Source organism: Saccopteryx leptura, chromosome 5 (assembly GCF_036850995.1).
Source record: "Saccopteryx leptura isolate mSacLep1 chromosome 5, mSacLep1_pri_phased_curated, whole genome shotgun sequence".
In the NCBI taxonomy this organism is placed as follows: Eukaryota; Metazoa; Chordata; class Mammalia; order Chiroptera; family Emballonuridae; genus Saccopteryx; species Saccopteryx leptura.
Genome location: NC_089507.1, coordinates 54,926,402 through 54,946,337, shown reverse-complemented (window position 1 = coordinate 54,946,337; position 19,936 = coordinate 54,926,402). Strand labels below are relative to the sequence as shown.

Sequence of the window (19,936 nt, the reverse complement as noted above, 5' to 3'; positions counted from 1 at the left end):
GTTGGGAGTACACTGCTTTATAAGTCTAATAAAGGGGCCCTGAGAATAAAACATCCAAGAACAGGTGATTTAGGTCCTCTACTTAGGTTAAAGGTTTCACAGTTTGAGAATTAACCTTATAACCTCCACCTACCCAATCCTCACCCCACTACATTAGAATAGAAAGAATACATATGATTTGTTTTTTAAAAATTAGACTGCATGTGAATAGTACAAGTGTAATTTTCTCCTTTAGTTAAACAGTGGGCTTATATAATATCTTTGATTTTATTTAGAATTGCGTTGCATTTATTGTCGTTGATGTTTATATTAAAATATTTTTTTTCTCTTCTTCTTCTTCCTGCTTTGCCCTTGTCCTTTCATTTCTCCTTTCCTTTCTGTTTGTATTTGTTTTCTAGGTGGAGTCTTTTATTCTGGACCAGGATGACTTGGAAAATCCAATGCTGGAGACGGCTTCCAAGTTGCTCTTGTCAGGTACTGCTGACGGTGCAGACCTCAGGACAGTAGATCCAGAAACACAAGCTAGACTGGAAGCTTTACTAGAAGCTGCCGGTAAGGCTGCAAACTCCCATTTTGTAACCACATATGTAATAAGTCTGCCTAATTATCCAGTTACAATAAATCTAAAAACTTCCTGTTGTTATCAATGTATGATCTTAGATATTTAGTATAATAGTATTCATAAAGATTAATGCATTATTTTTTTAGAGAATTACATGAATCATGTCGTTAAAGTATTTTTATTACCAGAGTAAAATAAAAGGTTGCTGTCAGCCTTATAAAGAACTTCTTATACAGTCGATTTTCATTAGTCCCGAATTCCATATTTGTGAATTTGCCTACTTGATAAAATGTATTTGTACCCCAAAATTAGTACTCACAGAACTTTCTCAGTCTTTCATAGAAATGCACAGAATGGTGAAAAATGTGAGTCGTCCTACACACATGTTCCCCGCTGAGGTGGAATAAGGTGATGTTCTGCCTTCTTGTTTCAGCTCTCATACTGTAAACAAGTGTCTTTTTTTCACGATCTACTTAGTGTCACGTTTTTTAGGTTTTTGTGCCTTTTGCTGGTATCTTCACTATATAAAATGGCCCCCAAATATAATGCTGAAGTGATTTGTAGTGTTTCTAAATGTGAGAAGGCTGTGATGTGCCTTAGGAAAATTGCATGTTAGATAAGCTTCTTTTAGCCATGAGTTATAGTGTCATTAGTCATGAGTTTAATGTTAATGAATCAACTATGTATTAAATAATGTCTTTAAACAAAAATAAACATAAAACAAACATATATTGATTCGTTAATGCAAATATTGTGACCTGCAGCTTGAAGGAACTTAGCCCTGTTTTCCTATAGAACAAATAGTTCAATATTCATTAATTCAGTATTCCAAGCAACTTGATAGAACATAAATACTATAAATAACGAGAATCGACTGTATATAATCCCCCCACTTTTTTGTCGTAGGCTGTCTCTTGAAACCCTGTAAAATGAATGAGATTTTTGTAAAGTGGATCATCATTATATTGTCTTATAGAACAGTATTTTAATTAGAGTTTACATAATATAATCAAAGATTAAGCACTATAAATATAGTATGCCTTAACTATAGGAGAATAGTAACTTGATCATTTAAATAACCATATATACATATTTTCTTAACTTTTCTAAAGTAGACATAAATATACTGTGAACATTAATTGTTTGTGGTTTGAGCATCTTGGTGTTCAGTGCATGTAAACTGCTACTTAATAATAGCATAAAACTGACCTACTACTATTTAGTAATTCTTTCAGTAAATATCTTTTAACACAGCATCTAAATATTTGGAGGACTCATGGTTAAATTTGATTTCTATCCTGGGTAAAATTCTAGAATGGATTCTTAAAGAGCTCTTAATCAAATACAGATGAAAACGTTGTAGGGGCACATGCAAGGTCCTGTCCTTGATTATATAAGACCATTTATACAGAAGAATAGAGATAAATTTAGCCTTTGCCACAAATTCTATGTCACTGTAGAAGTTGATGTGAAGGAAATGGGAATTGTGAAATCATTTGAAAACATGTCACAAGTGGGACAGGGAATCTTTCTTCTGAAGGTGAGAAGACTCAGGTGGAATATAAGAGGGATGTTTGTTTTATGTGGCCTCAAGAGGCAGGACCAGATTTAAAGGTGCTGCTGTGTGAAGTCGATTTCAGATGAAAGGAGCTACTTTGGGGGCTGGGATAAGTTAGCCTGCCTACTTCCTCTCTTCCTTTCTCCTTCTTTTCACTTTTTGTCTTCCTCGCTCATCTATTTTTTTTTCCCTTTTTAAATGAAAATTTTTACATCTGAAACCCAGAAAGAATAGCGTAATGAACCCTTGGCATACCCATCATCCAGCTTCAACAGCCATCGATGTATGAACATTTTTTTTTCATCTTTACACATTACCACCTCACTGACCCGTCACCTCACGTTAATTTAAAGCAAATATAAGCATCATATTATTTCATATATAAATACTTCAGTATGTACCTCTAAATTAAGAACCTTTTAAAGAGAAATATAATCATAACACCATTGCATATCTAAAGAATAAAATAATAGTAATTCCTTAATATTGCTAGATGGCCTGTCAGTGTTCAGATTTTCCCAATTGTTTTATAATGGTCTTTCTTACAGTTGGTGTTTGAATTAGCATTCAAACAAGTTTTATATTATTTTTTGTGTTTATGATTTTTCTTGTGTCTTTTAATCCTAACTGACACAAGATTCCTCTTTTCCTTTCTGCGGATTTGTTGAGTCGTTTGTGTCACTTAACGGATTTTCCCGGTTGTACTCCTATCTGTTATTTCCTGAATTAAAATTCAGGTCCAGATACTTGACCAGATTTCAGTTCATTTTGTTTTTAGCAAGAATAGCCATTCCGCATGTTCGTGTATTCTTATGTATCACATAGGTACTCTGATTGTTTCCCTTTTTATGATGTTGATATTATGTTTAGGCATCTTGAGAAAAGATGCTTGAGAAAAGTTTTTGAAACCTCCTCTGAAAATGCTTTTCATCCTATCCTCATAGTTTGACAAGGTGTAGAATGCTGGTTTAAAGATCACTTTTCTTTCAGACATTTGAAGTTACTGCTCCATTGTCTCAAATCTAATTTTGATGTTGCAGTTCAGAAGTTTGATGCCCCACTTCCTTAGGATATTCTCCTATCTCTGCTACTTTTCCTTGCTCCTCCTTCTCCAAAGCATTATAGTTTTTGGCACGTTAAGACTTTGATCTTATTTTGAATATTTTTGGCTATCTTTCACATTTAATATTTCAAATGCATGGTGAACCTGGGATTTTGTTTGTAGACAGTAGCAATGCCATTAAAAGCTAAATTCAGGCCTGACCTGTGGTGGCGCAGTGGATAAAGCTTCGACCTGGAAATGCTGAGGTTGCCGGTTCGAAACCCTGGGCTTGCCTGGACAAGGCACATATGGGAGTTGATGCTTCCAGCTCCTCCCCACCTTCTCTCTCTCTGTCTCTCCTCTCTCTCTCTCACTCTGTCTCTCCCTCTCCTCTCTAAAATGAATAAGAAAAAAATTAAAAATTAAATTCAAAGATGTATGTTTATGTTTGTCAACTGGTATGTATTACCATATAATGTACATTATGTATTATATGTATAATATCACTAGTTTCATATTGCAGTATAACAGTTTACAATTAACAAAGCAGTGTGACTCAATACCTATTTACTATCCTTTAGTTTCTGTAGATAAGACATCAGGGCACACAATGTGGCTGATTCTCTTGCTCAGAGTCTCATGGGCTGAAATCAAAGAATCACCTGAGTTGAGTTCTCATCTGTAAGCTGTAGGAAAAAGTCTGCTTTGAAGTTTATTGTTTGTAGTAGAGTTCAGTTCCTTGGAGTTGTAGGACGGAGGTCCCAATTTCCTAATGAACTGGTTAACTGTGGCTACTCTCACCTCTTTGAGGTCGCCCACACTCTTTGTATGTGGTGCTTTCTGTCTTTGACTACTTTTCATATGCATCTCTGACTTCCTTTTCTCCAATCATTCAAAGAAATCTGTTCATGGGTCATGTGATAAGTTTAGGCCCACCCTGATAATCTCCCTATCTTCAGGTCTTCTGTGCCATATAGTATAACCTCATGGGCATAAATCTGTCAAATCCACAATCCCAAGGATCATGTGGCACAAGGGTCGGGAACCTTTTGGGCTGAGAGAGCCATGAACGCTACATATTTTAAAATGTAATTCCGTGAGAGCCATATAACGACCCGTGTACATTACGCATTATCCAATAAAAGTTTGGTGTTGTCCCAGAGGACAGCTGTGATTGACCCCAGCCACCTGCAACTATGAACATGAGCGGTAGGAAATGAATGGATTGTAATACATGAGAATGTTTTATTTTTAAAGTTGTTATTTTTTTGTTAAAGACTTGTCTGCGAGCCAGATACAGCCATCAAAAGAGCCACATCTGGCTCGTGAGGCATAGGTTCCCAACCCCTGGTGTAGCATATATACTGGAGCTGGTTTATCTTGGGGACATTTTAGAATTCCTAGTATAAAGTGATTGGATAGAGATCCTTCCATTTCTCTCTGAGAATCCCAGATGTTAACATCTTTAAGCCTTTTCTTTGTGGCTTTTCAAATTCTTGAGAAAATCATCTACCAGTTTTTGTCTGGTGAATTATAAACCTGGCTGCCAGCATTTGGGGAGCTAAAAGTGGGAAGGGAGCTAAGGATCTCACTGTTTATCATTCCTGTTTACTTAGTGCCTCATTTTTAATTTAGTTTCTCATCTCCTCTTCTTCTATACCTGGTATCTCCTAGTCTAAGGACTTTCTGGTTTGTTTTCTTTAGAGAATAATCACCTGACTGTGCAGTTTGGGAATGGAGTGTTAAGAGTCTAACTGCTTCTCACAGGTGTTCAGTCAGTCTGTTTGCTGTAATTCCTGTGTCCTGTGGGATGATCACCTTGTTTCTCTTTGATATTTATGCTTATATTTATTTTGTCCTGAGAAGCAGTTATATCTCCTGTTTATTTTGTCTTTATATATATTGTCTTAGATTTACAAGTCTTTTATCAAAGACAGATTTCTTTTATCAAAGATAGTTCTCCTTTGAATAAGTTATAAGGGGAAAATAATTACCTTAAAATTATCTTGGGCCCAGGCCAGTTGGCTCAGTGGTAGAGCATTGGCCTGGCATGCAGAAGTCCTGGGTTCGATTCCCGGCCAGGGCACACAGGAGAGGCGCCCATCTGCTTCTCCACCCCTCCCCCTCTCCTCCTCTCTGTCTCTCTCTTCCCCTCCCGCAGCCAAGGCTCCATTGGAGCAAAAGATGGCCCGGGCTCTGGAGATGGCTCCTTGGCCTCTGCCCCAGGCGCTAGCGTGGCTCTGGTCGCGACAGAGCAATGCCCCAGATGGGCAGAGCATCGCCCCCTGGTGGGCTTGCCAGGTGGATCCCGGTCGGGGGCATGCGAGAGTCTGTCTGCCTGCCTCCTCGTTTCCAGCTTCAGAAAAAAATAAAAAATTATCTTAAAGTCTGAAATCTAGATAATCTTATAATTATTTCTTTCTGAAGTCATATAATTCTGTTCAATTGATTAAATTTCAGAATTTGGGGAAAATAATCTGGTCATATATATTTTATTTTTTCATCTTTACTGATTAATATGTAATAACGATATGAATAGTAAAAAAGGATTATCGTACTGCAGAGTAGGTAGAATAAACTAAGCTTCAATCGCTATTCACTTGAGAGGTTACTATGTATGTCTTAGTTTGCATCCTAGTTATCCTTACTAAAATAGTTTTGTGAAAATATATGACTTCATAAACATTTAATACGGATTTTCTTTTGTGTGTTTTTTTTTAAAGCAGTGATTACTTTCTACTGATTCAGATGTATCCTCTTGCCTGGTTCTGTTGTTAACACTGAGAAATTGTTGTATAGCAAATCTGAGTTGGCTAAAGTAAAATTGGAGCTAATCGTTTCCTGTGAAAATGCATCTGTGATCTTGGTCTCAGTAGTGCCTTAGAATACTTACTGTATTTTTTGCTCCATAAGACGCACCTGACCATAAGACACACCTAGGGTTTTAAGGAGGAAAATAAGAAAAAAAATATTTTGAACCAAATGGTGTGTTAAAATATTTAATAAAATACGGTAACTAACCATGGTATCTTATTGAAGAAATCTACTAGAGCAGATGCAGTCTGCAGTTGACTTTTAATATTAGTGACACAAATTATACAATACATAGCAGTCTTATTAGACCAAAAGTGCTTTTATCCTTTGCACATCTTGATTGTAGCAGATACTACATTTGACTGCTTTGAACACATGTTATATCCAAAATCATAAAGGCTTTATCCCAGTTTTATGTTTGGTTACATATATGTAATATTTGATATTTTGGGTTTCTTAGAAAAAAGACTAAATAGATATACAATTTTCTTTTGTACACTTTAAACAAAATTTTATTTCCTCCATTGTTATGAGAAACCTGTACAAATATGTCTATTACTTCCAGCTGAGTGGTCTTTTTGGTCTATGACTTAAATAGTTTGCTTTAAAACTTCTAATAATGTTACTCAAACTTTACTGTGCATCTATATCATCTGTTTTAAAAACGCAGGTTTTGAATTAGTAAATCTTAGGACCTGAGATTCTGCGTTTCTAACAAGCTCCCAAGTGATAGTAGTGCTTTTAGTCCATTGACCACATGTTGAGTAGTGAGGATTCTATAATACCTATCATAACATTAGATGTTTATTTTCAAGTTAGAGCAAAAGTTCTTAATATCCTGTGTGTGTATCAGAATCTTCTCAGAGCTTTTAGAATATGTAGATGCTGAGGCCCCGCATCTACTTACAGAATTACATATTTAGATATAGGAGAGCTCAGCATCTAAAGTTCTACTCCTTGATGGACAACCTGGATTAAGTACTACTGAATTTAAGGGTTAGAGATAAGCTATCTTTATAGTGATATCTGGAAAAGAAGTTATGTTTCATGCAGGTGGTTACTAATAATTTCTGCTTTTGAAATTTTTGTCTTTTGCTATTCTGAATTGGAAAAATATGATACATTTAGATAGGCTTTTGTTTTATTTTTTGTCTTTTTTGTATTTTTCTGAAGTGAGAAGCGGTGGGGAGGCAGACAGACAGACTCCCGTAAGTGGCCCACCGTGATCCACCCAGCAAGCCCACTAGGGGACGATACTGTGCCCATCTGGGCCATTGCTCTGCTGTGGCCAGAGCTATTCTAGTGCCTGAGGCGGAGGCCATGGAGCCATCCTCAATGCCTGGGTCAATTTTGCTCCAGTGGAGCCTTGGTTGTGGGAGGAGAAGAAAAGAGGTAGAGAGAAAGGAGAGGGGGAAGGGTGGAAAAGCAGATGGGTGCTTCTCCTTTGTGCCCTTGCTGGGAATCGAACCCGGGACTTCCACATGCCGAGCAGATGCTCTACCGCTGAGCCAACTGGCCAGGGCTTAGATCGGCTTTTGAGTCTAATAAGTTGTAGTCATAATTTGAAATAGATATTTAAATATAGGCTTTTATATGGCCTATAATGTTTTATTAGGCCATTTTTTGGTCACAAGTGATACTAGCCAAATTAAACATTTTTAAATAAAAGTGAAAATTTACTAAAATTTTAGGAATAGTGTTGACTTCTGGCACTACTCATGTCAATGAGTCAAAAATAACTTTATCAGAACTCTGTATCCTTTCTATTTCTCTGTTCTTTCTTCTCTGTGTTGACTTACTTGTGGTAGTCTTTTTCATTTGTGGTGAAATAGATCAAAATTACTATTTTAGCAATTTAGCAACCTTTGATCATAGATTCTTCTCTAAGACCTATGGCAAAAGTAAGTTTTTAAAAATTGTCTCAGTTTAGCCAAAGACCCATTTCTGGTACTAGCGAGTCACAGGGTCAAGGAGTTATACATCACTCACAAGTAATAAGATTAACAGAATTGGAAAAGAGTGATTTCCCCAAGTTTCAGAGCAAACAATGTATATTTACGATGCATCATTTGTAGATTATTTGATAACATCTGTACAGTTAAGTAACCTAAATTTTGCTTTATTTCTCCTTTTGGGTGCATTCATTTTGGTGTGAAAATAATCTAGGAATAGGCAAACTATCCACAGCCGATGGTAAAGCCTTTGCAGATCCTGAAGTGCTTCGGAGGTTGACGTCGTCTGTTAGCTGTGCGTTGGATGAAGCTGCTGCTGCACTTACCCGAATGAGAGCTGAAAGCACAGCAAATGCAGGGCAGTCGGACAAGTGAGTACATTACACTGTGATCAATATAAAAACATTTTCTTAAAGATGATAAAAAATAGGCCCTGGCCAGTTTGCTCAGTGGAAGAATGTCAGCCTGGAATGTGGAAGTTCTGGGTTCAATTCCTGGCCAGGGCACAAAGGAGAAGTGCCCATCTGCTTCTTCACCCTTCCCCCTCTCCTTTCTCTCTATCTCTTTCTTCCCCTCCAGCCACCAAGGCTCCATTAGAGCAAAGTTGGTCCAGGCACTGAGGATGGCTCCATGGCCTCTGCCTCAGGTGCTAGAATGGCTCCAACTGCAGCAGAGCAACACCCCAGAGGGGCCAAGCATCGCCCCCTAGTGGGCATGCCAGGTGGATCCCGGTTGGGCACATGTGGGAGTCTGTCTTCTCTGCTTCCCCTCTTCTCACTTCAGACAACTACAAAAAATAAAACAATAAAAAGTAATAGCTAACATTTATTTTGTCCCTGGCACTATACCAGCCACTTTACATGTGTTCTCATTTATACTCACGAAAAGCCTTAGGCATGGATTTTGTACTTCTCATTTTTCTCATGAAAACGTTCATAGATGTGAGTAACTTAATCAAGTTTAATTAGGTGACAAGTGGCAGAGCTGGAACACCAAAATGAACTTTGGCTTTCTTAGCTAGTATGCTATAAAGACCTTTTCCTGATTTAGGTGTTTTTTTTATTTTTTTTATTATTATTTTTGTGTGTGTGTGTGTGACAGAGACAGAGAGAACAGACAGAGGGAGAGAGATGAGAAGAAGCATCAATTCTTTGTTGCGGCACCTTAGTTGTTCGTTGATTGCTTTCTCATATATTCCCTGACTGGAGAGATGGGGGGCCTATAGCAGAGTGAGTGATCCCTTGCTCAAACCTGATGAGTCCATGTTCAAGCCTGCAACCTTGGAGTTTCAAACCTGGATCCTCTGCATCCCAGCCTGATGTTTTTATCTACTGCCTGGTCAGGCAGGTTTTGTTTTCTTTTAATGTTTTGGTGACAGAGAAGTAAATGTTTCCTATTTAGTCACGCTTCCAGTTCATGTACATAGTTTTGACTGTTTTAAAGGGCAAAGTTTTTATTTGTTTGTATTATGAATGGTCAAAAAATGTCATAAATCTAGTTCCCATTACTTAAATGTATGTGCTACAGTTCCTTTTATTGTATTTTTCTGAAGTTGGAAACGGGAGGCAGTCAGACAGACTCCCGCATGCTCCCGACCGGGATCCACCCGGCATGCCCACCAGGGGGCGATGCTCTGCCCATCTGGGGCGTTGCTCGGTTGCAACCAGGGCCATTCTAGCACCTGAGGCAGAGGCCACAAAGCCATCCTCAGCGCCTGGGCCAACTTTGCTCCAATGGAGCCTTGGCTGAGGGAGGGGAAGAGAGAGACAGAGAGGAAGGAGAGGGTGAGGGGTGGAGAAGTAGATGGCACTTCTCCTGTGTACCCTGGCCGGGAATCGAACCTGGGACTCCTGCACGCCAGGCCGACGCTCTACCACTGAGCCAACTGGCCAGGGCCAACCATTTTTGTATATTGATTCTTCTTTAGGTAATTTCAGATTCTATTCCTTAGTTAATAGTTCAGTTTTTCTGGCCTATAATATTTTTTAATGTAGTGTATTAAAGCTAATTCAGCCCTGGCCGGTTGGCTCAGCGGTAGAGTGTCGGCCTGGCATGCAGAAGTCCCGGGTTCGATTCCCGGCCAGGGCTCACAGGAGAAGCGCCCATCTGCTTCTCTACCCCTCCCCCTCTCCTTCCTCTCTGTCTCTCTCTTCCTCTCCCGCAGCCGAAGCTCCATTGGAGCAAAGATGGCCCGGGCGCTGGGGATGGCTCCTTGGCCTCTGCCCCAGGCGCTAGAGTGGCCCTGGTCGCAACAGAGCAACGCCCCGGAGGGGCAGAGCATCGCCCCCTGGTGGGCAGAGCTTCGCCCCCTGGTGGGCGTGCCGGGTGGATCCCGGTCGGGCGCATGCGGGAGTCTGTCTGACTGTCTCTCCCCGTTTCCAGCTTCAGAAAAATACAAAAAAAAAAAAAAAAGAAGAAAAAAAAGCTAATTCAAACTGGAAATGGAATAGAAAGAAATCCTCGCTTTTTTGACAGTGAAAATACTAGAAATTATCAGCAGTACCGTAGAATATGTTTGTGACATATTCATTCAGCAAGGCTTGAGAAATATAGTAGAGTGCAAGGAGTGCTATGTTCCAGATTTTAGGTTTGTTAAGTGCTGTGTCATGTGCCACATTTAGTATACCCTTTGCTTCCAAGTTCTTAAACTCAACTGTTGCCAGAGTCGCTCTTTATAAAGTTGTTTTAAAGCTAGTGTATACATACAGAAATTGAATGCACTTCTAAATGGGAAGGTAGAGGGTGGTTTGTTCTGTAAAGAAAGAATGAGAGACCACTTGAAAGAGAAAAAGTTGTGTTCTTAAACAGGAAATGTCTTGCGGGAAGGATTTATTCTAAACTTGCTTAAAGATGATAGAGAACACTGATAGTCTAGCAGTGGTAGTCAACCTGGTCCCTACTGCCCACTAGTGGGGGTTCCAGCTTTCATGGTGGGCGGTAGTGGAGCAACCAAAGAATAAATAAAAAGATAGATTTAACTATAGTAAGTTGTCTTATAAAGATTTATTCTGCCAAACTTAGCGAAAATCTGACAGAAAGTACTTGGTAAGTAATTATTATTATATGCTTTAACTTGCTGTAACTCTGCTTTATAAATTTTATAAAGTAAAGTTACTTCCCTACTTTATAAATCACCATTACTGTGGAACCGGTGGGTGGTTAGAAAATTTTACTACTAACAGAGATACAAAAGTGGGCAGTAGGTATAAAAAGGTTGACTACCCCTGGTCTAGAGGGACTCTCAGTATCCTATAAAATGGAAGATAAGAGACAGGCTTACCAACCTCCTGGTCAAGACTTGTATGGCACACAATGCTAGGAATTATGGGCGGGGGGAATTGAATGGGGAAGTGCTAGGGCAGTGTTTGGGGTTGGAGGTCACACTGCATTTTTAATAGGATGGTCAGGGAGATCCTTACTTAAAAGGTGGCTTTTAGCAAAGACCTGACATAGATAAGGGAATGAGCTGTGTCTAAGAGAGGAACTGTCTTGGTAAAAGGAACAGCAAATACATATATCTTGGCATTGGAGCTTTAACCTTTTCAATAAAAAGTAGAAAAGTTGCCCTGGCCTGAGAGCTTCGCTGGTTAGAGCATTGTCCTGAAGTGCAGAGTTTGCCAGTTTGATCCCCGGTCAGGGCACATAAAGGAATGGCTTGATATCCCCCCCTTTTTTTCCCTCTAAAATCAATAAAATAAACATTAAAAGAAGAAAAATCAGGAAGGTCAATGTAGCTAAAGTGGAAAGAGCAGGAGTGAGAATAGGTGAAGAAACCAGAGAGGTTAAAAGGAAGAGTGTGGGATGCTGCTTCTGAACAGATCTTGTAAGGATTTTGGCTTTTATTATGAGTAAGATTGAGGCCATTGGAGGCCTGAGCAGAAGAGTGACATGATATACTTTCCATTAAACAAGATCTCTCTGGCTTCCTCATTAAAAACAACCTGAAGGGAGCCAGAGTGAAAGCAGGGAGACTGGTCATGAGACTGCCATATTCAGAGCTGAGGATGATGGTCTGAATGTAGTAATAATAGAAGTATGGAGAAGATGTTATCGATAGATGCCTTTAGTATTTGAAGTGACAGAGACATGTTTCAAAAGGATGATATATGAATTGAGTTATATTTGAAATGAAGAGAAATTAATAGCCCCTGGATTTAGTGTTTTTCTTAGAATGATTTTACCCTAAAGTGAGAGAGAGTCTTTAGAAATGTCCATAGTTGAAAATATTTTGGGGCGGTTTCTATGGCAGACACTTGACTCTCAGTCTAACTTCCTGTTGCTCTACTTTTTCCACTCTCCTTTTGCTTGAATTTAGCCTTTGCCTTGCCAGATATTATTCACGCTCCCCGAAAACATGATGACATAAGTAAATACTTCAAAAAATGATTCTTTTCTTCTCAGTTATTCATATATTAGTCAGAATACATGTTCACATTTTTTCCTGACTGATTTCCCTTACTTGGTTTAAGGACTCCGATAGGCCGTTATAATTAGTACAAGTTTTACTTATTTCATTAAATTTATAAAAATTTCCCAGTAACCAAACAAAATGAAGTATAACCGGACCAGTATTTTGTTCATGTGATATTCTATGAAGTTTTATGCTTTAAAATTTTGGTTTTTTACACTTACAATAAATTGAACTTTATTTTTGCATAATAGAAAACATTTTATAATGTTAAAATTTTAATTCAGTGACTTTTATGACTCAATGAACGGATAACTTTTAGTTTTCTTTTTGCTATAGGTCCTATTGAAATAATTACTCTTGCTTTCCAGTACTGTTCAGTACTTTGGCTATACAATGTTATATACTCTCATCCTGATATTGCAACATTCTTCCCCTAACAGCCGCAGTTTGGCAGAAGCCTGTTCAGAAGGAGATGTAAATGCTGTGCGAAAGTTGCTCATTGAAGGGCGGAGTGTAAATGAACACACCGAGGAGGGGGAGAGCCTCCTTTGTTTAGCTTGTTCTGCTGGATACTATGAGCTTGCACAGGTTGGTATTATCCAAATAAAACTCGTGAATTTTTAAAATTTGTTTTGTTTTTAATCTGGCCTGCTTAGTAAGGAAATAATAAAGGCAACCATTAGGCTCTTTTTAACCAATGGTTTTGTTAGCTACATTTTGTGTTAATTGGCTCTTTTCTACTATGGTATGATCACATAGGTGTTAACATATGTTCAAAATATTTTACTGAAATTATCTTCTAATTTTTTTAAAACTTTTTTCATAAGGTTTTGTTGGCAATGCATGCAAATGTGGAAGATAGGGGAATCAAAGGTGATATTACACCTTTAATGGCTGCTGCTAATGGAGGACATGTCAAAATTGTGAAGTTGCTGCTAGCTCATAAAGCTGATGTCAACGCACAGTCTTCAACAGGTTATGTGTATTTCTTTTTAGTTTTGTTAAATAATAATATCCTTTGATAATTATTTCACATGAAAGTGATCATTAATGATGCTTTTGCAGTTCTATTACAAGTTTGCATTAGTCTGCATTAGGTGTAAAGTATGTAAAATATGTTTTTTTGTTTGTTTGTTTGTTTTTTGTTTTGTTTTGTTTTGTATTTTTCTGAAGCCGGAAACGGGGAGAGATAGACAGACTCCCGCATGCGCCCGACCGGGATCCACCCGGTACACCCACCAGGGGGCGATGTTCTGCCCCTCCGGGGCTTCGCTCTGCCACGACCAGAGCCACTCTAGCGCCTGGGGCAGAGGCCAAGGAGCCATCCCCAGCGCCCGGGCTTTGCTCCAATGGAGCCTTGGCTGCGGGAGGGGAAGAGAGAGACAGAGAGGAAGGGGGGGGGTGGAGAAGCAAATGGGCGCTTCTCCTGTGTGCCCTGGCCGGGAATCAAACCCAGGTCCCCCGCACGCCAGGCCGACGCTCTACCGCTGAGCCAACTGGCCAGGGCTGTAAAATATGTTTTGAATGATGTTTCTCCTGTTTTGTGTATGAGGGCAATTACTTGACCTTTTACAGTTCTTTTAAATTAAACACTGGTCCAGTTAGAACTACTCTTGCAAATGGAGAGGTATGAGCTAAGAATAGAATAACAGAATTTCCTGTCTTTTGGTGAAGGGAAGAGAAGATATGGAGAACAAGAAGAATATGGAACAAAAGGCAGGCCTTTTATTGCCTACTCTTACTAAACTGGGGCCTGTAGAGAAAGAGAGTAGATGAAAACATGTCCCCCAGGGACATAACTTTAGTCTAAACTAATTTTATTTCTTTATAATATGGGCACAGATAGATTTCAATAAAGCTCTAAAATTATATGAAAATATATTTTGTTAATTTTTTTCATGCCAGTTTTCAAAATTATTAAATATTTTAAATAATTTTTGAAGTCTACAGATTCTAGTTTACTTGGGTTTTACCTGAAAAGTTGTTTTTTTCCTGTAATGTGAGGAAAGGATTAATTTTGAAATTCCTTTAAGTTTTATTAGTTAACTGATATATGACGTTATGGAGAAAACAGATATGTATGATTAAAGGGACTGCGGGAGCCACTGGCCTGAGAAGAGTGTCGCCTTCCTTTTCCTCTCCACGTCATGGTGTGTGCTCATCCACGATATCAGTGCAATCAGTGCACTCTGAGAAGGGAGACTCATCTGGCAAGAATGTCACTTTGTCTGCTGTGTCCAAGGCTCCCATTCAACCAGATAATTGTGAACTTTGTTCATAGCAACTTGCGCAAAAGTAGTGGATATCCCTACGTGATCCGTGAATCAGGAGGTCATCAAACCAGTGCTGAATCTAGGGGTACTGGCGGAGCTGTGGCTCAAATTCCCAGAGTTCAAGGTGGGGGGGCTCTTCATTCTTGCTAGGATACTTTTGGAACTGCTATGTGTGTCGTGGAGGCTGCATGTTTCCACCAAGCAAAACCTGGTGCTGTTGGCACCACAGAGTGAACATAACACGGTGGCGATGTGCTGTCCACGTGGCCCTGGCTGCCTCTGCCTCGCCAGCGCTGGGCATGTCTACAGGTCATCACGTTAAGGAAGTCCCTGGACTGCTTTGGGGGTTGAAGATAAAGTTGAAGCCTGCAAGAAAACCAAGGTGGCTCTTTTGCTTAAGAAGAAACTTAAAGCCTGGAATGATAGCAGAAATGGTATCAGAAAGGTCTGTGCCTCTTAGTGAATGAGAGCTGGCAAGGTCAAATAAGAAATTGTTGTTGTGTCCAGAACAGGGGACCTTGCATCATCTACAGTGAGGACAGTGGTATCATCAAAGCATTCAGAAACGTCCCTGGAATTACTCTGCTTAATGTAAGCAAACAGAACATTTTGAAACTTAGTGGCTGAGGACCATTTCTGCATTTGGACTGAAAGAGCTTTCTGCAGGATAGATGATCTGTGTGGCACTTGGAGTAAAGCTGCCTCCCTGACGGGTAACTACAACCCTCCCACACGCCAAGTTGCTCAGTAGTGACCTTAGCAGAATCTCTGAAAGCCCAGGGATCCAAAGAGCCCTCTGAACACCACACAAGAAGATTCATTCCACAGTCCTGAAGAAGAATCCACTGAAAACCCTGAAATCATGTTGAATCTAAACCCACATACAAGGATCCTGCGCTGGAACAGGAATCCTTGCCAGGCCAAGAACCCCAGGCTCCAGGCAGATAAAGCTGCAGCGGCATCAGAAGCCAAATCAGATGAGAAAGGGGTTCCAGGAAGAAGCCCGTGGTAGAGAAGGAAGGAAAGAAGACTGTTGCCCTTCATAAGCAGAGGAAGCGTCTGGTGGGAAAAAAGGCCACAGCTTCCAAGAAACCAGCAGCTGAGAAGAAGCCCCAGAAACCCACCACAGAAGAGAACAGGCCTGTGGCATAGACTTAAATTTGTTTATTTATTCCATAAAGGTCAAATCATGTTGGACAGCTAATTTTGAATAAAAAACTGATGAGAGGCAGTGAGAAAAAAATACTAGAAACAACATGAGGTGTATCTACAATGTATATGATGAATACTGAAGATACAGAAAATAAAGCTTGTGGAACATTTCTCTAATTAAAAAATGAACATAACCTATTTCTCATTTGAAAAGTTAATTTTAGTTTTAGAGTTGCTAAGTATTTTATAACTACAATTATGATGAGTCTATCTGACCCTGCTTTTTAAATGAAAAGAGCGGGGAGTTGATTTCAGTAGAATAAAATGCGGTAGTAAGGAAAGGAATTATATAAGTATGTTATCTAAATTTATTAAGGTTATAGTTTCCCATTTCAGTTTTCCTTTTTATGCTAAATTAGATTGTTTTATTTTGGTGTTTTATGTTAATGTCTTTTGTCTTTCTTCACTAAAATAGGCAACACAGCACTTACATATGCGTGTGCTGGAGGCTATGTAGATGTTGTAAAGGTGCTCTTGGAATCCGGTGCTAGTATCGAGGACCATAATGAAAATGGTCATACTCCTCTTATGGAAGCTGGAAGTGCTGGACACGTGGAAGTGGCCCGATTGCTGCTAGAAAACGGGGCTGGCATTAATACGCATTCCAATGAGTTTAAAGAGAGTGCCCTTACATTAGCTTGCTATAAAGGTACAGTAGAAAACATTTTTTTATAAATGGTTTTAAACACGTGAAATGCCAGTTTATGTTTTTTAATTAAAATAAAATGAAAATGTGGTAATAGTATAGACGAGGGGTAGTCAACCTTTTTATACCTACCACCCACTTTTGTATCTCTGTTAGTAGTAAAATTTTCTAACCGCCCAACTGTTCCACAGTAATGGTGATTTATAAAGTAGGGAAGTAACTTTACTATATAAAATTTATAAAGCAGAGTTACAGCAAGTTAAAGCATATAATAATAATTACTTACCAAGTACTTTATGTCGGATTTTCGCTAAGTTTGGCAGAATAAATCTTTATAAGACAACTTATTATAGTTAAATCTATCTTCTTATTTATACTTTGGTTCCACTACCGCCCACCTTGAAAGCTGGAACGCCCACGAGTGGACGGTAGGGACCAGGTTGACTACCACTGGTAGACAGTCCTCGGGTTATGACATGGTTCCATTCCTATGACAGTGATGTTACCCGAATTTTGGTGTAAGTTGAAACACACCCTAGCCTAACACAGATGGAACATTTGCACTTATAACAGTCCAAAATGGTGTAGGTAAGTGAACTGGGGGATACCAACTCCCTTACTCTTATGCGACATTACTGTGTGTTATTCCGCTGCGTGCAACCACACTATTTCCTACAAGTAGTTCATAAGTATGATGCTAATGGCACAAGTTGAAACACATCTTAGTTTTTTGAAGTTTTTATTGGAACGAGCATCGTAAACTTGAAACATCATATGTCGAGGTTGTCGTAACCCAAGTCCCCCTGTAAATAGCATGTAATTAACTGATAAACTGTTTTAAATTTTTCTAAGTAAAATTCTAATATGTAAACTTAAAATATAGATTCAGCATTATAAATATTGGGAATGAAAAATGGCCATTGATCCAGTTACTTTATTAGAAACAGTTAATTTTATTATGCACTTTTAAATGGTGTTGCATGCTAGAATATTTTCTCTGGTCCAAACCAAAGAATCATACTGAATCCAGAAGTATTCAAGTATTCAACCTGTAAGTTTAAAAGAAAACACAAGAAAACTAGCCAGAATGATCTACTAACAAGAAGGTACTTAAAGTATTTCTTATGATACCAAGAAGAAAAAGGAGGAGATATGAGAAGAAAAATGAAAAGTGGTGTGGAGGGAATTTAAATTCAATAGAACAATTTTAGAGTGTCATCAGCACATTTATATAGTACAGTTAGAAGTGAGAGCTGGTTGAAAATGAGAATGTCTACCCATATATACCGGTATAAAGAGTGGGTGCATGAGATTTTCAGTGATATAAACCAACCTGAAAATACAGATAATATAGAAAAATATTCTTTTTTGAGAAAGAGAAAGAAGGAATAGAAAAAGAAGAATTTGGAGGGGGGGAGAGGGGACAGAGAAGGAGAAGAGAGAGATGAGAAGAATCAACTTGTGGTGACTTCAGTTTAGTTGAGTGCTTCTCATACGTGCCTTAATGGGGGCTGATGCCAGCCACCATGGGGTCATCTGTGATTCCATGCTCATGCTGGCAACCTTGGGGTTTCGAACCTGGGACCTCAGTGCTCTAGGACAACACTATCCACTGCGCTACTACCTACTGGTCAGGCCAGAAAAATACTCTTTTTGGGGAAGGAAGGACAGTTATCTGAAAAGATGCTTTGTTGTTCAGCTAGCAAAAGATGTAGATTTCACATTCTAAAAAGACAGCCACAGAACCAGATATTTTTCCAATCTCACCTTTGTGACAGATAAATGGCTATAAAATCAGGAACTTTTTAGAAATCAAATTTCATGCAATATTAATGTGTGCATAGCCATAGCCATTCAATTCAATGTTTAATATTATCTGCAGCTGTTCCATGATAGTGTCATAAAATAAGTGATGAATTCTTGACCCTGAGGCATCAAGAAAAAGCTCTTACAAGGCGAGTATAAAATTTAAGGAGACACTCACTCTTAGTGGCTGTATCTTCAGTTACCCAAGCTTGCGAGTGAATACCTCTTTAAATTTTGCATCCAGAACTTGGTTGCCTCACCCTAGTTCTGGGCCTGGTGGTGGTTTGTTTCATTCTGTTTCAGAGTGGCCAAGGTTGTGTGAGTTCTTCTGGAATAATTTCCTTAGTAACATGGTTAAAATGACTAAAATTTAAGTTAAGTGTGAAAATACCTATCTATAGGGTTTTTGATTATCTGGTGTTAAATGATTTTTAGATACAGGGTGATTGTAAAGCACAGCTGAAGTCCCTTAGTTCTCAAGTTCTGTTGGGTAGTTAGGTAGAGGCTGGCCTTCTGGAAGGAGAAGAATTAAGTGTTGGGGAAGCCTTTTTAGGGCTCATTGTTTGGGTGGCTCTCTGCCATTTTCACAAATAATTTTCTAAACCTGGCTGCAAGACGGGCTACACATAGCTACTCCTCCCTATCACCTTTGCTTATAGCCATACCTGCTTTCCAAAAGGGACATCTGAGGTTGGGGTTTGCAGGCTTTAACTAGAAGTTGGATATAAATTTGAACTTTGGGGAACATCTCTAGTATTTTCAAAAATCCAAGGGCCCTCTCTCCCTTTCCTGTATTTCTGGTGAGGTCTCCTAAGCCATAGATTGACAAGAAAGAGATGGGGAAGGGATAAAACTCAGGCTGAGACTGAAGATTGATGTGGATCTTTGGGAAGGGGAGAATGACAGAAAAGGGAGGGTAGAGGATAGGCATTAGCAAAAACAAGGGATGGTCGATGCTGTCTTAGCTCACCTAAGTTAGTTTTGTTTTAAGTGTTTGTCTGTAATTCTACCGTCCACCCCTCTGAAGTCCCAGTTGATTGAGAATTGACTGCAGTTCATTCCAAATAATTTTGGGGAAAAAATTATTAATTTTTCTATTATATCTGAAGTTGTTCCTAAAATTTATCTTTACAACGACTCATAAGGTGTCTTTATCTGAACTGAAGCGTATAGTTTATTTGAGACTGCATAAATATAAGTGTGTGAGTATAGTATATGTACATCTAAAAAAATGAATAAATATAGACTAAATGGTATTGTTTCAAGAATATGTTTATATATGCAGTTCTCAGTTTACTGCATATGTAAAATGCAGGTTGTTCCTAAAAAGTTTGAAACTTAAAATACTTTTTCTCACTTCAATGATTATAAACATCTCATGCTACTAGTTCATGTTTATGATAGCTAATTTATTCCATATTATAAGTAAAATAACTATAGTATGCCTGGGCTCATAAAAGGTTGTCGAGGGGATATTCTGGGTGTTGGATTTTAATGTCATCTTTGCTCACCTGCAGGAAGGATTTTAGTAGCCACAGTCTCTAGGGCAACAGGATAAGGAGCAGTACAGCAAAGATCACTTGTATAAGTTGTATCCAGCAGTTGTGGGTAGCTTATAGCTGACGTTAGTTTTAAATTTTATTGCTCTAATTTAAATAAA

General features: G+C 38.8%; 1 protein-coding gene and 1 pseudogene across 5 annotated transcripts in view; both read left to right on the top strand.

Moving 5' to 3' along the window:
• ANKRD17 (ankyrin repeat domain 17) overlaps positions 1-19,936 on the top strand; it is a 183,029-nt gene that overhangs the window by 89,309 nt on the left and 73,784 nt on the right. For all 5 annotated transcript variants that reach the window (XM_066386214.1, XM_066386213.1, XM_066386211.1 and 2 more), the window contains exons 2-6: positions 399-552; positions 8,143-8,299; positions 12,780-12,927; positions 13,167-13,314; positions 16,240-16,473. In XM_066386214.1, coding sequence (XP_066242311.1) covers positions 399-552; positions 8,143-8,299; positions 12,780-12,927; positions 13,167-13,314; positions 16,240-16,473 — 841 coding nt within the window. The remainder of the gene's footprint in view (positions 1-398; positions 553-8,142; positions 8,300-12,779; positions 12,928-13,166; positions 13,315-16,239; positions 16,474-19,936) is intronic.
• On the top strand, positions 14,487-15,764 carry LOC136405958 (large ribosomal subunit protein uL4 pseudogene; annotated as a pseudogene).